General features: G+C 31.4%; 3 protein-coding genes across 3 annotated transcripts; all 3 read right to left on the reverse strand.

The window, feature by feature from the left end:
• Positions 1-4201: 4201 nt before the first annotated feature.
• Positions 4202-5317, reverse strand: LOC114415730. The gene has a single exon (XM_028380562.1). The coding sequence runs from the start codon at positions 5150-5152 to the stop codon at positions 4373-4375; it is 780 nt and encodes a 259-aa protein (XP_028236363.1). The 5' UTR covers positions 5153-5317; the 3' UTR covers positions 4202-4372.
• Positions 5318-8234: 2917 nt separating this feature from the next.
• Positions 8235-10841, reverse strand: LOC114414057 (glucan endo-1,3-beta-glucosidase 8-like). The gene is made up of 2 exons (XM_028378423.1): positions 10057-10841; positions 8235-9551 (listed from the first exon to the last, which is right to left on the reverse strand). The coding sequence occupies exons 1-2, from the start codon at positions 10419-10421 to the stop codon at positions 8447-8449; spliced, it is 1470 nt and encodes a 489-aa protein (XP_028234224.1). The 5' UTR covers positions 10422-10841; the 3' UTR covers positions 8235-8446.
• A 946-nt stretch (positions 10842-11787) lies between these two features.
• On the reverse strand, positions 11788-15903 carry LOC114415731 (protein SLOW GREEN 1, chloroplastic-like). Its single transcript, XM_028380563.1, has 4 exons — positions 14876-15903; positions 13581-13727; positions 13343-13423; positions 11788-12341 (listed from the first exon to the last, which is right to left on the reverse strand). Exons 1-4 carry the CDS (start codon positions 15530-15532, stop codon positions 12156-12158), a joined length of 1071 nt encoding a protein of 356 aa, XP_028236364.1. The 5' UTR covers positions 15533-15903; the 3' UTR covers positions 11788-12155.
• Between the last annotated feature and the right edge of the window lie 1194 nt (positions 15904-17097).

Below are 17097 nucleotides of genomic sequence, written 5' to 3' on the forward strand. Positions count from 1 at the left end.
CCTCTTTGTTCTTCTTAAAAAAAATATATAAAGCCAAATAGCCAATTAAAATAAATGCATCATCCAGCATAATATTTTGAATTTATGGAATGCAACTCTGAGATGTGGACTGGGAACAATTTTTTAAATGCAAGACTTATGGATGTATGCAAAGGAGAGTGTATTTTCTGAGTATTTTGGGGGGAAAAAATGAAAAGAGGAGCGTACTAATAACAAGGGGAGTGGAAATAGCAAAAGTCAATAGTTTTCATTCTCTCTCTCTTTTTTTAAAGGAAGATAGTTTTCATTCTCTTAAATACAATAGTTCTCTACTTGCCCATTATTCAATAGATTCTTTGATTTTCCTGTGCTATCCTTTACTGAATAGATCAAACCTCTTCATATATATTCTTTTTCTTTGGTTTTTGGTACAACTTTACTACAAGATTCTTTAACTTTTTCTCAATTTTTTTTGTCTAGTTTTAGTATGATAGGCTGATGATTTTGGTAAAAAAAGTTATTGAATGATAATTAAATTATTTTAATATTTTTTCTTTTCTTTTTTTTCAAACTAGAAAAAAAGTTAGAAAATTTAAATGAAATTATTAAATAAAAAAATTAGGAGTATTTTTTTTATTCAAATCTTATTTTTGACCCCTTCCCCCAATATTTTTATTCAAGCCCCGTCACACTATGACACCAAAAAGCTTAAGACCGGTCCTGCTGTTAAGGTATCAATGTATCATAGTTACTCCCTTAAATATATTTTTTCGAGTAAATATAACGATTTTTTACATTAAAAAATACAAATAAAATAAATATTTATTCAAATAATACAACCAAAAAAATATTTATCTCAATGATATAAAAGACTGTAACAAATGAAAAATCGATTCCCTAAAACTGATTTTTCACTTGTTTTTTTACAATACTTTAGAAATTGGTTCTCCGGAAACAAATTTCTAAAGTACTGTTTTTTTTTTATTCAAAATCAAGTTATGAAATCGGTTTCTTAGGTATCAATCTCAATGTGGGTTTTTTTTGTTATTTTTTTATTTCTTTTTATTTTTTAATTGTTTTTATTTTTTTCCTTTTTAATTATCTGTATTTATGTTTAAATTATTTAAACTGAAAATAATTTTATTTTGCATATGTTGTTGTTATTTTTTTCATATGTTTTGTTTTATCATTTTTTGAAGAGTTGAAATCTTTTTTAAAAGTGAGTAATGAAATATGGTTGATTTGAAAAATAAAAATACAAAATAAACATATTTTTATTTTTTATATATTTATTTTGTAGTAATTTTACCAAAAATATAATAGTAATTAATAATAGTGACTAAAAATTGATAAAAATTATAGAATATTTTGATATCGAAACTAAAAAAAAGAAATGTAGAGTCAAAAGATTAAATAAACCAAAAACAAATCATAATCAATAAATAAGTATTTTTAAAAAAATTAACTGGTTTTTTTATTTGTTTTAATTGGTGTTAATTTTTTAATTTTTCTAATTTATACATATTAATTTATGAAAAAATATAATTTATCTAGAATAGTATTAAAAAAAACAGTTAATCCTTAAATGAAACTCTTGAAAAAGAAAGTGAGAAATTCGTTTGAAAAAACCAATTTTTCACTTGCTACAATATTTTGTATAATTGAAATAAATATTTTATGGTTGTATTATTTGGATAAATAATTATTTTTTTATATTTTTTGGGTAAAAAACTTTTGAAAGATTACGTTTTTTAAGGATGATTGAATAGGTTGGTTTAGGTTTGGGGAGTTTTCAAGTCCAAACCAATTAAGTTCAATTGACTTCAACGTTTTGATAATCGAACCGGATCAAGGGTCAATGATTGAAGTGAACCGAGCATGTTTTAATAATTTTTTAATATTTTAATATAAAATCCCAATAATATTGGAAAAAATAGTATGTGCATAATTGATAATAATAAAAAGCAAAGTTCATTTAAAAGTGTCATAAGTTATAATATTTCTTTAAAAAAAACCCAACAAAATGACGTTGTTTTGAAAGCTTTATTTTAAAATTGAGCGAAACCCTTTAACCCATTAGTTTTTGACCGGTTTAGTGGTTTGAACTTGTTTAAGGACGCATCGATTTTTAGGATCATTGGACTCAATACGTGACTGATTCTCGGTCGAACCAGCCAGTCCGATATGGGTTTCAAAATATTTTTTTTTCTTTTTTTAGTTTCAATATCCAAATATTCCATAGTTTTTTATGTGAGTATTTTTTATGGGTTTTAGCCATTATTGTTAGTTACTATTGTGTTTTTGGTAAAATTAATACAAAATAAAGATAGAAGGAATGAAAACATGTTTATTTTCATATTCTTATTTTTTCAAATCAATGATATTTCATCATTCACTTTTAAAAAAGATTTTAACTCTTCAAAAAATGATAAAAGAAAAATTATGAAAAAGATAACAACATATACAACAAAAAATGATAAAAGAAAAATTATAAAAAAGATAACAACAACATATACAACAGAAATTATTTTTATTTTAAATAATTTAAACATAAATATAGATTATTAAAAAGGAAAAAAATAAAAACAATCAATTTAAAAAAAATAAAAAAAATATTAAAAGAAAACAAAAAGACTCACGTTATGAAATTGGTTCTTCAAAATCAATTTCATATCATGATTTAAAAAAGAAAAAAATAGTACTTTAAAAATCAGTTTTTCATGAACCGATTTCTAAAGTATTGTAAAAAAAAATGAGAAATCGATATGAGATATGAGGGAATCGATTTCTCACTTGTTACATTATTTTATATTATTTGGATAAATATTTTTTGAATTATATTATTTGAGTAAATATTTATTTATTTTTATTTTATATGTAAAAAACTCTAAATATAACTCTGAAATCTTGATTGGTTTAACATTGAATGTTCAATAATTGAACTATGCTCCGGATGGTTTTATTTTATGGTAAACTCCATAACCAAGTACGAAAAATGAATTACATATTGCGTCAGTAAAAAAAGTAAAATGAATTACACATATGATAAATTGTATCAGTGTGTAAATTGATTTCTCTTTTGAAACAACTCTTTTTTTCTTATGAACAGCGCGGCACAACAATACAACAAAAAACAACAAAATTAAAGGTATCCAATAACTGATAGATTTTTAAATCTTTGAGAGCATGCAGCTTAAAAAGCAAAGAATACATAAAACAAGAAGCAAAAAAACAAAAAGCACCCACATGTAATTATTAATAAAAATGCAAAAGATAAAAAAAAAAGGTAAGAAACAGCAAGGAAGAGCCCACGAGAGAAGGAGGATGCATTGTTTATTTGTCCCCTTTGCCCTAAACATGGCGATAAGAATGATTTGATCTTCTCCATTTCATTCCTTCACCCGTAGCTTTTCATTGTCTAGAATTACACTGACACCCCCATTCTCCATGCAATATTTCCAAATACAAGCCTTTGTTATTCTAACAATAATACATGTAAGCACCGAGAGGCTAAAGATTTTTTTATACTATGATTTAATTAATTAATAATAAACCATTTTATATTATAAAATTTTCTATTTTTATAAGTAATAATTACTTTTAATAACTTATTTCTGGTTAATAAATAATGTTAATTTTTTTTATCATGACTAATTTAACTAATGATTAATCTTCATAAAAAAAATAAGATTGACCATTTTTTTAAAACTTTCTCTTTGCAACATGGTTTTTTTTTGTATAATGCTTTTATAAACTTTACTTTAAGAGATCAAACTCGATTTTACTTGAACCATAAACTTGTTAGTATATGATTAAATTGTCATTTTGGTCTTTCTAATTTTATAAATTAATGACTTTAATCCCTTAGGTAAATATTAACAAATAATTATGAGTTAATTATAAATTAATTAAAAATTATTAACTATTAAAAAATTAATAAAAATTATTAACTCTCTGCAAATAATTTTACTACCTGCACCACGAGATGTGACTTATCTGACATGAGCATTACGTTAGAATTAATAATTTCTTATTAAATTTTTTTAATGATTAATATTTTTATTTAATTATAATTATTAATTAATAATATATCAGATGATCAAAGTTGTCAATTCATAAAATTAAAACCAATGTTACAATTAAAAATCAGATTAAAAAACAGAAGCATCATTGGATTTGAAATTGCAATTTAGCGCAGTATATAATGTTAGTTAATACCGATTAAACTTTTTTTTTCTTCCCTCGTTCTTTTTCTTTATGATATTCAAGAATTTACAATGGTGCAGGAACCAAAAATATATAAACATACACAGCAGAACCAGAAGTAGTCTGAGCTTTGATTTGGGCATTAAAAAATATACATAAAAAAAGAAGAATCTATTATTACCTGTTTCTATTTCTTCTTCCTCTTAATCTTGCCATTACAGAAGAGTGAACCAAATCCGAAAATGCTCCTAGTGGCCTTGTGATGCGGCAGATTCAAGATTGGACTAATTCGAACTCCATTATTACCGGAAAAATTCTTCTTCAAGGAAGGGTTCTTTTGGCAGGAATCATAGAAATAATAAGCACCTGAACTGGTGGAGGACGAGGATGACAAGGAAAAGGAGGAAGCAGAGGACTGTTTCGCCAGCTTATGCCTGGGAATAACGTTAACGGCGTGGTGTTTTGGCGTGTTTGGTGCTGACCCTGTTGAATAACTTCGCGACAGAAACTGCAGAGAAGAACGAAGCATGCTCTTCCCACGCGTGGCGCCGTCACAGTTCACGCTGCTGCTACGCCAGAAAAGCTTAACTGAATTGCTGGGCCTCATCTCTTCTTCTTCTTCGATGATGATGTCGATGATGTCGTCCTCATCTGGTTCCGACAAGAACTCTTTTAGCATCTTCTTGCGTTGTTGTTGTTGGGGGTGGTGGTGTCGTGGGGCATAATTGGAATTGGGAATGGAAACTAGTCTGCTGTTGATTTGAGTGGGAAGGATCTTGCCGTTGGAGAAAAGCTCGTCGGCTGAAGAGAGTTTCTGTGCGTTTGTGATGCAGAAAACAAAGTCTGAGCTTGTGTCTTGGTCAGGGCCTTCTTCAAGTGGGACTGTGTTTTTCGGATCATGTGAGAATGAAATGCGAGGGCTCATTCCTGGGCCTGATTTATCGGAAGAACACATATTTATTGCCATGGGTTGGTGGGAAAGAGAAAGAAAATGCAGGACTATGAGAAGCTTCGAGACAATTGGGCTGGGGAAGGAGGAGGAGTAAGCATTATTAAGATCCCTTTTCTTACTATTATCACTTACTATCAAAGAGAAACCAGAATAAACAGATAAACTGAAAAACAGTAGATACCAATCATGTACCACATGTTATAAAAGGATATCCTTTTCGGGGTTCCCAAAAAAGCTTTAACATTTGGGGTTCATTTGGAGAGAAAAAAATGAGAATAAACAGTAAAAAAATGTGAAATTCTCAGTTTTAAACTCTATTTTAATTTTATTTTTTTCATTATACCGAATGAACCCTTGAACATGGGATCACTCAGATAGTTGAATTTTTGAAACATGTTAAATAGAAGTTCAATTCTTTAGCTTTTTCACATGAAAAATATTTTTTCGGAAGAGATAAAATCTACTTTTTGATGATTTCTGTATTTTTTGAGAAGGATTAATCATAAAGTTACAGTTGACTGTTAGACTATTTTGCTTTCAGGAAAAAAGAAACATTAATTTGAAAACAGGAGAAAGTGTCCTTTGAATGAGAGAGAGAGAGAGAGAGAGTTTAAATTGGGTCCCGATTGCTATACATAATATTGCAGGGAATTGCTGATAAACATGATCGATGTGGTCGCAGTAGTATTTTTAGAGATCCCAAAAATCTTGAGGTTGCGATTGAATTCGCAATCGTAGAATGTTTTTTTAAAATATTGGGATAACGTGGCTTGCTATTATGCTAAATGGTACAGGCAGTATCTAAAATAATTTAAATACATAAAAGAATAACTTAATAAAGTGGTTGTTAATGTAAGAAACAATAGCTGATGATAATAAAAGGTTATGCTGAAGTGATTTAGTTTATGAATCCATCACCTAAAGTTTATGAATTGTTTGGTTTCTGTCTCGAAAATAATTCTCCAACAACTGTAGAATATATAAAAATCTGATAATTCAAAATTATCTTAATTAGTTTAACATTGCACCAAATTACCAATGTTTTAAATTATGCACTTTATTATTATGAGATCGATGTGGCAGTAACATGTCGGACACCAGATCGTGATTACAGATTGTCGTGCAACCTAGGGGTGAATAGACAATATCAATTGAAACTGTCTCACGTTAATTCACAACAGACACAATGAGATTACAGTTGTTATATATAATTGCAAATGCAATTTAAAACACCTTAATTTTTTTAGACTGTAGAACAATGGTTGTAATTAAAGTAAAAGGTGTGTGTGTGCAGATAACAGTGACACTAGTAATTAACACAGATAATTTTAATCTCAATTGTTTACGCAATGAGTAAAAGCTAGACGGACTGCATGAGCTGCACATGTCAATGGTAGATCCGATTACCATTAAACTCAATTTTAGATCTGGTATCGTGAAGGTACTCTTCTATATTATATTCGTTTTTGCTTTTATTCCCCTATTTTTTTAAAAATAATTCCAACATTTTGATGTAAAACTTAGAGCATTGATCGATATTCTCCTCAGAGGTGGAAGAATAAGGTTGATAGTTGATGAAGTGATGATAACCTTACCATAACGTGGCATGCAATGTAGGGTCCATCGGAGACAAATAGAAAGCAAATGGTATTTATTCACAACTAATTGGTTAGCCAAGACATGCATGGTTGTGAATGAGATTGTACTAATTGGTTGGAAGGATATCAGAAAATACTGTCCACCAGAAAATTTTAATCTCTGGTACGTTTAGCTTCCAAAATAAGTTTCACCATTTGCTGCCTCTTTGATTTTGGTTTCTCCATATCACAGAAAAGGATACCTTTAGCTAGGATTAAAATGCCTTCGGCCTGGTAGTATTACATATAGGCATGCCAAGAATTAACTCGTTCACTATCATAGAGGAAAAAATATGTCAACCCATTAAATTAATTTCTATAAAATTAGGAGATACCCAACACTCAAAAAATGAATATGGATAAAGATTATTAACAACCCATTATTTATTATACTCTTTCAACAAACTTTTATTTTATTTCTACGAATTTAATGTAACTTATTAGATTTTCAATTTTGTAACACTAGACATCTAGTTCACTCGATAATAGACTATGTATTTATATATAAAAAGACAAAATTATTTGTATTATTAATACCATTATCCAACTAAATTTGATAACTTAAGTATATAGCAATTATCCAGATAAAATGTTGATTTGAATTAAAAAATCATACTAACAATATTCATAATATAATATCTAAATCTTATTCTTATTAAAAAATTATGTGAATTGGTGGTGATTGTTAGGAAATGAAGGGATTAAAAATCAGCTTATAAGGTGAGGATTGCTCTCTACTTATATAGTTTATCTCGACATTATCTTTATTTGATGTAAGACTTTAACATATCTCATTTTTCTCATAGTTACCCGTCATGTTAAACTTTCAACACATCTCTTTATCTATATAAGAATCTATTGAGTGTGAGGGAAGGTGTGGTTACACCTAAATAGAGAAATATGTTGAAAGTTTCACATGAGGGTAGTCACGAGAAAAATGAAAAATGTTGAAGTCCCATGTCAAATAAAGATAATGTCAAGATAAACTATATAAGTGAAAAGGTATGATCACATGCTATTTCTCTTTTTTGGTAGATAATGTGGACTTTTATAAAGGAAAAAAAAGAGTGAATAAAGTTGATTATTTCACATTATTAATTTTTACACCGACCATTATACTAATTAAAATGATTCTTTTTCGTGTGCTTTTGCTCATCTCTCTTTGTAACAAGTGATTTGATGTTCTCAACCACCCTTCTTTTTTTTTTTTTTGAGTATTCTCAACTAGCCTAATACATCATATTGCATTTGAAGGGAGAAGGATTTAAGAAGAAAAAAATGGAGGAGCGAACAGATCGTAAGTTTGAGTTTTTCTCACAAATAAATTAACAATTAATATTTAAGTATAAAAAAATTAAATCTTGCATCTGAACCGTATAAAATAAAATATTGCATATGAACTAGAGAGTATCTCAACCTTTTACTTATTTTCTGATAATAAACACAATGAAACCGAAAATTGTAATCATTAGATTATAACAGAACTGCGTGCTGTTAAAATTTGACTATAGACGATTTATTTCCATAATCATCCTAGAGAGATCTACTTCCTAAATCATTTCTACAAACCGCAAGAGGAAATAAAAACTAATGGCATAACATCAATAACATTACATCAATCGTGCCCCTACCCATGGTAAACATTAGTATACCAGTACCATCCATATGGTCTCTACGTAAATGTTACGAAAAACAATGCCAATCCAATCAAAATGCTTCCAATCGCACGCATTGCTCTAACCATGTCACCACTGCTCTCAATTTCTATAGGGAACAAGCAACTTCCCTTTGATGGATCCTGTTTCACAATAGTTCCCATTCCATTGAAATCACACGCCTCAACACTTTGGTCCCTTGTTTGAAAATATTGGTTGAAAGCAAATGAAGCATTGCCAGCAAGGTCTAACTTATCACAAGAACAACCAAATCCTAAGCTTGTGCAATCAGCACCAGCACAAGCATAGTCCAATGCACTTGGCACCAAACTCAAGTTCTTAACATCACTACTTAGGACACACCATTGACGTTCTTGGTAAACAACACCTTTGGCTGCCACTGGCCATTTGTCCTGTCCCTGACCAGAAAAATCAATGGGAAACTTAGGCCTTCCGTCGTAGCCAAAAATTCCCCAATGACGCTCAAAGTTGCCAGGCTCAATGCTCTTCAAGTTCTCATCAGTAAGAGAAAACAGATACATCTCCATGGCTCCGGGGCGAAGAGGAGTTCCTTTCTTGTGTACCATTTTCTTGAGTAGTCCTTGGTAGAACCTTTTTGCATTGTAGTTATTAGCATTTTTGTTGCCATCAGTTGGCCATCCAATTTCACCAACCACAATTCTCAAGTCAGGGTAGCCAGCTTTTCTCAATGACCAAACAAGGGTGTCCAAATTTGCATCATAGACATTGCTGTATTGTGCATCTTTGTCTTGAATTGTTCTGCCTTGACCATCAAAGAATGCAAATTCTTCAGGAAAATTGTCGTTCTGGTAGAGACTGAGGAAAGGGTATATGTTGACAAGAAATGGTGAGTTCCTTTCGTGAAGCAAACTTAGTATTTGTTTTATGGCATCGTAAATGTCACTCCGAAAATCTCCATCTGATGGCTTGTCTGAAGCAGACTCGTAAACATCGGCATTCAAAGCCGTTGTCACCTTCACTGTGTCTCCAAGACCAGCCTTGTCGATGGCCTTTTGAATATTTTGCATTGCTGGGAATGTGGTCTTCACATATGCACCCTTGTAACCTTTCATGAATGGCTCATTTCCAACAGATACGTGTCTGCAATAACATAATTGTGAGTAATCAAGGAAAGGAAAGAAAAAAAATTGAATTTTCACCGACTTAAATTCATGATGTTCATGATACAGAATTGAAATCACCTATCCCTGCTTAATTTCCCATCTCATTCCAAAGAAATTACTAAATAGTCCGAGATTATGTGGTTCTGATCAATTTTCATATACTGTTTTTAATTTACAAAATAATTAATAATGTGTAACAACACCTAATTAAAAATTTTAATAACGTGTCATAAAAATTGACTGAGATCAAATGATCCTAAATCATGTAATAATTTTTCATCTTCTAATTAAAGAGTTATCCACAGTTAAAAGGCAACGTTTTCTCATAGTTAAGATTCTTTTTTTGGATAAAGTATAATTTTTGAATTGAGGGGACAGAGAAAAGGACATTTTGTTTTTTGGAAAAGGTTATTTGGTTTACCATGATACTCTGATGCATGTAACTATTGAGTCCTATGTGAAGGAACTTAATGCCACCATACCTGATGTTGACGCTCCCATGATGATTATGAATATGTTTGGTGAGATTTTCTCTAACCCAAGCTTCAGCATCTCCGCTACTTCCAGCAAATTTACTCAATTGATCATTAGGAATTCCTACCATGACTTCAATGTCTGTACCAGACAAAGCACTCAGGGTCCAAGAATCTGCATCAAAAAGTTTCACCTTCTTGATCCCGTTGTCCTTCAACATATTCACCACTACGTTAGGATTCAAAGTGTGGGATGCTAATGCACCCCAATTGATACCAAGACCTGGTATAGACTCTTCCCCTTGGGCACCTTGGTAATGAGCAAAGACCAATATCAAACATAGCCCCCACATGAAGAACTCGGTTGGAGCCATGATGATTTGAGTCGTTGCAATTGGTAAATTGGTTGATATTGGAAAGATTGGAGTGAAACATATGCAGATGTTTATAGACAAATATTGAGTATTGGAAACGAAAATAGTTTGTTACGAGTGCAAGTACAACAAATAACATTTGAACCAAATATGAGTTTTGCTGAGATGTTTATAGTTATAATGTCTAAATAAAGTGTTCAAAACGCTGGTTGTTTAACTATATGCAACTCACTAAATAATAGTCTGATGGTTGTTTTCATACCCATACATAATAATTAGCAGGGGTAATTGTTTAAATAAAGAAACGGAACCGAAATAAGTTTTGTCCATGATGTTTATTGAATATCTTAACAAGTATTAAAGACGTTTATAGGTAAACCAACGAGGGTATATTTAGTTTGTACTCCATCTTGAATCTTCTCTTCCTTTTTGGCACGTTCTATTTTGCTCCTAATTTGTAATTGAGCCTCTTATTCTATGGACGAAGTTTTCTGATTCTCAATAATGTCTACAGCTGTTAAAATTGCCCAGCCTTCATAGCCCTTCCTTAAAGATTATAAATAATATATAATATAATAATAGAATTTTCATTTAATTACTCATTTAGTCTTTTTTTTTAAGTAACTCATTTAATCATTATAGTTACACAAATTTTACCTTTTAATCTTTATCTTATTCATTTTGGTCCACACATACTATTTTCAATCCTTTTTAGTCCCTATAAATATAATACATTGTTAATCCATTTTTAGTCATAAGGATTGAGATTTGTTTCGAAATAGGATTCCTCCCTCAGACGTCTCCTACGAGCATAAAAGTGTATTATATCACTACTCATGAGTGAGATGCTGATTATATAGGATTTTCTAGTATGATAAGATTTAATCATATCTTATCTCTGTTATAATCCTAAGAAGATTGGTTGAAAATGGCCAATGGCTTGATTCATTGGATTCGACCAATGGTTTGATCAATTGGGTTCAGTCCAATGAAGATTGAAGGATACATAATATTTCAAGCTTGAGTTCGAAATACAAAAAATCTGAACTCTGAAGTATGAAATTCATAATCCTTTGGCTCGGCCAATGGCTTAATCGATTGGAATCGGTCCTATGGAGACCAGAGAATTCACAGTCTCTCATACTCGAATACAAAGTACAAAGTCTAAAAGTTCATAATCCATTGGGTTCAGTCCAATGAAAATCGGAGGGTACAAGATTTAAAAAGAGATAATTTTTTAAATATAAAGAATAAAGTTTATATAACTATAGAGACCAAATAAGTGATTAAATCTATGGATTTTTTTTATTATGATAGGAAGGTCACTGGCTTACGAAGTGTATTGAAAAAAATATATCAAAGAGTATGATGTTAACACTTCTATCATCAGATCGGATAGGAAGATTAAACATTTGATAGGTGTCGATCCACAATGAACTTACCCTGCAAGTCCCTAACACACTAAAAAGAGAACAAAAAAGGTTATTCCAAAATAAAGGACCATATTTAAGGATTGAAATACATGATCTAACCAAAGTAAAACAAGAAAATCCTATCCAAACCATGTGCTATAAGCCCAGGGGAAAAAAAATACAAAAAACAAAACTGTGGTATACATTACATTGTAGTTCATCATGAAAGTTGTCTAGCTTTTTGCTTCTACAAGAGCCTGCTACTGAATTGCACTGATGATTATTGCCAAGACAGCAAATAAGAAAACGTCCTATATTATCTCTATTTCCGATAAGAAAATTGATCTCTGAATTCCTTCTTAAACTGTTCCAGGGATGATCTTTTTGCTGCTATGGCAACATCATCGAGGAATCGTCTCTGAGGAAATTCTTCAGGCACAAGAGTTTGATATGTTTCAAACTGCTGTGCCGCTTCCTCATTTTTACCCAGGAGACTGTATATTATTCCCTGCAACAATGCACACACAGAAAAACCGGAATTGGAAGGCCAAAAAAGCTGATGACTGATTCTAAAATGAAGTTTATTGAAGAAAAAGCTACAAGATGCAGAAGGGGGACCCCTCTTCTAAACAAGAGCAACCAGAAAAGAGAGAAAAAGATGAGCTAAAGGAGAAATCCAATGTTTAGGTTATCTATTCTCCAAGGATTTCTTACTCTTCAGTTCACACCCTAGAACTTTTGTTACATACAATCAAATCATAATGACACAGGATAATTTGCAGTCTCTTGAAAACCTCTGCTCTCCCATGTATGCTCTGAAGTTTTTCAAATAAAAATACTGTTAAATTAAAAACTCAGTCCCTACACCTGACAGTTTTTTGTTTTAATCCTTATGAAATAAAATAACTCTACATTTGGGTCTCTACATGAAAAATTGTTTACAAACCAGTCTATTGTTTATCAAAGTTACGACAGTGTTAGATTTTTGCAAAGCTGTCCATTGTCTTTGTTGAGATGGCAAGATATATCAAGTTATAACAGTAGTTTTTGCTAAGTTGTCCCCATAAACTATTTAATGCGTACAATATTAATAGAAAATGTCAAATATTTCCAATTTGTCAACCTTTTGTTCTTGTTTTTTATTTTATTTTTACCCCTTTCTCTTATTATTTTACCCAATTCACTAAGTTTTGACCGAGATCAAAGGATTTGACTGAACCAACTTTGGGACCAAGTTAATGATTTTTCAGTCCAGCTGGCAGAGCTAACACTATGATCCAAGTCATTTATTTTTTATTTAATGGATTAATAAGTGTGTGAGCTCATAAAATGTATTCCAATTTTTAGTTATAAAACCATATGAACATAAATTTTGGCAATATTATGATAAACAACAGTTTTATCCATAGAAAGCCTTGGTGCTATCCTACTTTTTCAGAATGAGTCTCATAGATTAACCAATGTACCCATTGTATGCACAACTCATAATTGACTAGCTGACAAATTCACCTGGCAAATATAAGGCCTAAAATCTCGACGATTTTGATCAATCAATTCTTGAAATCTTTTCAAGCCCTCCTCCAAATTACCCTGCAAAGTACAAACTACTTAAGTAATTAATGGCTAAAAGATATTGCTCATGGTTTATCCTGAATTGGTAGCAGATAAGCAGAGAAAGAGGAAACTTGTTTGGTACTAGAACAATTTTAAAACAGACCCACCCCAAGCTGATGGATCAACAATTCACCTGGACAACATGCATTTGCGCAATTAAGATTCTTATATTTCTCTCCTCGGTAACTCTGTTTTCGCGAGAAGCTAACTCTTGAGCATTATTTAGCATTTCAAATACAGCAGGACCTTCATGGTTTTTGTGCATTGCCATAGCCAAACCCTGTAAATGAGAGTATCACTCATCTCAGTCATAAATGAAAAAACATGGTAACTTGATTACATGATTGGGAATTGTAATACAGTATGAATATGGTAACCATATTTCTTTTAATATACCAGCCACAAAAAGTTGTCAAAGAAACATCTAACATGCTACCTCCAAAGCTAAATCTAAGGTATGCAACATATCTGTTGGAATGAAGAATTCAACTAATCTGATCAAATCCTACCCAAAGAAAGCATACAGCGAATGAAAAGGCCATAATTAGGGGGGAAATCAATATTATTTATGATGCAGAAATAATGGCAGGATGCTTGTTACAAGAACTCTTTGAAATTCAAACCAAACAAATACTAATACCAGGCACCAGCACACTTAACTGTTACAAGATGTTGAAGCAAGGTTCACAGGAAAATGATTAATATAAAAATTATCATGACTAACTGCCAGACTGAAACAAGTTTATGTAACACTTATCTCTTAATTTGAATTAGTCCCAAAACCAATCCTTCCAAAGTGTTGCATTACAATGCAATTGGCTAAAAATTATCATAACTAACTGCCACTAATATTCATCATATAAACCTACAACCAGAGAAATCCTCTTCCCAATTTATCTATCAATGCTTTTCAGTATTGAAATGACTCCATTACCAAAGCACAGCTTCAATTGCTAATAAAAACGTCAGAGCATAATAGCAACGCTTTTAAAACATCAGCTCTGAAAACAATACTAAAAACTCTGACAGCAATGTCCTACACTTCTGGTGAATGGACATCACGAAATAAAAACTAAAGAATTTAGGGAAGGTAATAAAATGCCAACATGCAATCATCATTATCACATTTACATACAGAAAAACAAATGATTTATCTTCTCCGAAGCAGAGCAATTTTATGATGTGCACTCTTAACAAGCATGATGACTAGCAACTAGCAATAGAATAATTATCAACATTCAAATTTCAAATAACAAAAACTGGACCACATTACCAAAAATTTATAATCCCTCACTGACAACACACAACTAACCAAAAACAAATCATTCCTATCTCTATCCACCCACCTTTCCGATCATAACCAAAATTCAAACTTTCCAGTAAACATTCAAAATTCCACCAGAAAAAAGAGATAGAGAGAAACATTACATGAAGAGCTCTGACTAGAAGAGGCCTCTTCTTCAAGATTTCCCTGAACAATCTTTTAGCCTTACTCAACTGCCCCATAGTCTCATAACAAAGTGCAAGCAAGAGCCTCCACTCCACCTCATTCGGCTCCGCAGCAATCAAATCCTCCACAACCTTCACAGCCTCCTTCGATTTCCCTCTCCTAATCTTCCCATACAAAACCACCTTCAGAGCCTCAACGTTTTTCGGATCCTTCTCCAAAATGCCCTCCCACATTTCCTCCACCTCTTCCTCACTTTTCTCTTCCTCGTTTTTCTCTTCAGTGGGATTCATTTTCTCCTCCAACACTGCTCCAGAACCCACGGAAGGAGCTGTTTCTGCGAATGCAGGCCTTTTGCTGAAGCAACCCGATAAGAGAAACGACCCAATGAGGAAAAATGCTACCTTTTCTGAGAGGAACTTGGTTAAAGCCCTTCCCGGTGGTAAATTTGAAGAGGGTGTGGAAGGGGTGTGAGAACAAGTGAGTGTAGAGAAAAGGGTGGCGCGAACTATCGCTGGCTTAAACGTAATTGATGTGCTTTTGTTGCGGGTGTGAATGAGGGGGTGTTGAAGCAGATTGAGGAACTTTGGTTGGGAGTGAGAGTAGATGGACAAGGTAGTGATTGAAGTCGAAGCCATGTTGATGTCGTCGATGTTCTAGCCGGGAAAATACTCGCCGGTGGTCGTCGGCGTTTGTGACCAAGGAGGCAAGGACACCCCGTTTTCCTTTATCCCCACTCCCCTCCTTCCCAAAAATAAAAAACTATTGGGTAGAAATCTAAAACCTCTAGATTATTTTTTTTTCCAGTTTAAATAAATGTTCCATTATTGTTGAAGGAAGCTAACGGAGCAAAGAAGAAGTGAAGTATCCCCTTCAAAATAGGCAACAAGACTTAAGAAGTGCGTTCAGCCTCACTTTACACTTTCTAAATTGGAACCCTAATTTTCAGAAATGGTAAGATCTTTGAGGCAAGAGGAGGGATTGATTGTATCATCTTGACTTGTTCTTATTTTTCTATTTTTTAAGAAAATCGAGTTAGGTTTATAAAGATTCCTTTTTTAATGGAAAATCTAATAAATTAAAATTAAAACTATTATAAATGAAGTAAAATCTATTAAAGTATTATACTAAAAAAAGAATGAGACGAATTTTATCAATATCCCAACTTTATTCTATTGTATAGAAAAAAAAAGTAAATTCTTTTCTTGATTTGTTCCAAAACAATTGAACTCTCACAATTTCTATTGCTTTCGTCTACTTCTCTCTTGATTTCTTCTCCAAACTTAATATTATTTACATTTCTGTATTTTTACTTCTCCCTCAATTTCTTTCCCATACTTCGACCTCATTTACTTTTCCTGTAATCTCTAATTCTTTCTCAATTTCTTCTGGAAACTTAATCTCTTTACATTTTTTTCTTGCTGAATACTTAATCTCTTTACATTCATGCAACTTCATATCATCTTAATTTATTCTCCATAATTGAACACTTTTAAATTGTTTTTTATTTACATTTTAACGCGTTAATATATATTTTTATTATTTGTTGTACGAATCCATTGAACATTTCTTGTCTTGTAAATCTTGAAAGATTATTGATCGAATTGTAAAGCTTATGATGGTGTTTACAAATTACTGGAGTAATAATAATATTTAACTAAAATCACACTAAATGTGAATACACATTATACTAGTTAAAATTGGCCTAATAAAGGTTATAATTCAATGTTCCATTCATAAATCTCACTTAATATTGTATACATTAATTAAGGTCTTCATCATATACAAATTACGATTTTAACTTTTTGTGTACTTTCGTGTTGAAGACATAATGTCGCTGGTTAAGATTAAAAGAACTCATTACCAATTTCAATTTTAAGTCCCACAAATAAATAAATAAAAAGCACTATTAATTGTTTAGAAAGGTTTTTTTTTTTAGAATTAACTTCAGTTCTCGAAACCAATTTTCACCATCAACACTACTACTATAAATAAATAAATAAAATCTTATTCAACTTCACTAGTCACTACTATGTGATATAATTACTTTAAGCAATAACAATAGGTCTTTCATGCAATGACTACAATACATGAATCCAAAATTAAAGAACAAAATTGAGATATAAGTGTTTTTGGTGTTATATATATATATATATATATATCAAAATTAGAGTTTTATCTCCATAATATATGTTGATATTTA

Source organism: Glycine soja, chromosome 6, assembly GCF_004193775.1.
Source record: "Glycine soja cultivar W05 chromosome 6, ASM419377v2, whole genome shotgun sequence".
In the NCBI taxonomy this organism is placed as follows: Eukaryota; Viridiplantae; Streptophyta; class Magnoliopsida; order Fabales; family Fabaceae; genus Glycine; species Glycine soja.

What these genes read in the sequence shown, in the direction of transcription:
- LOC114415730 (XM_028380562.1), bottom strand. Translation starts at nt 5,152, where the DNA reads ATGGCAATAAATATGTGTTCTTCCGATAAATCAGGCCCAGGAATGAGC.
- LOC114414057 (XM_028378423.1), bottom strand. Translation starts at nt 10,421, where the DNA reads ATGGCTCCAACCGAGTTCTTCATGTGGGGGCTATGTTTGATATTGGTC. An exon ending in CATGGGAGCGTCAACATCAG is followed by an intron (nt 9,552 to 10,056) that starts GTATGGTGGCAT and finishes ATGTTATTGCAG; the next exon opens with ACACGTATCTGTTGGAAATG.
- LOC114415731 (XM_028380563.1), bottom strand. Translation starts at nt 15,532, where the DNA reads ATGGCTTCGACTTCAATCACTACCTTGTCCATCTACTCTCACTCCCAA. An exon ending in TTCTAGTCAGAGCTCTTCAT is followed by an intron (nt 13,728 to 14,875) that starts GTAATGTTTCTC and finishes TCTCATTTACAG; the next exon opens with GGTTTGGCTATGGCAATGCA. An exon ending in TTAGGCCTTATATTTGCCAG is followed by an intron (nt 12,342 to 13,342) that starts GTGAATTTGTCA and finishes GCATTGTTGCAG; the next exon opens with GGAATAATATACAGTCTCCT.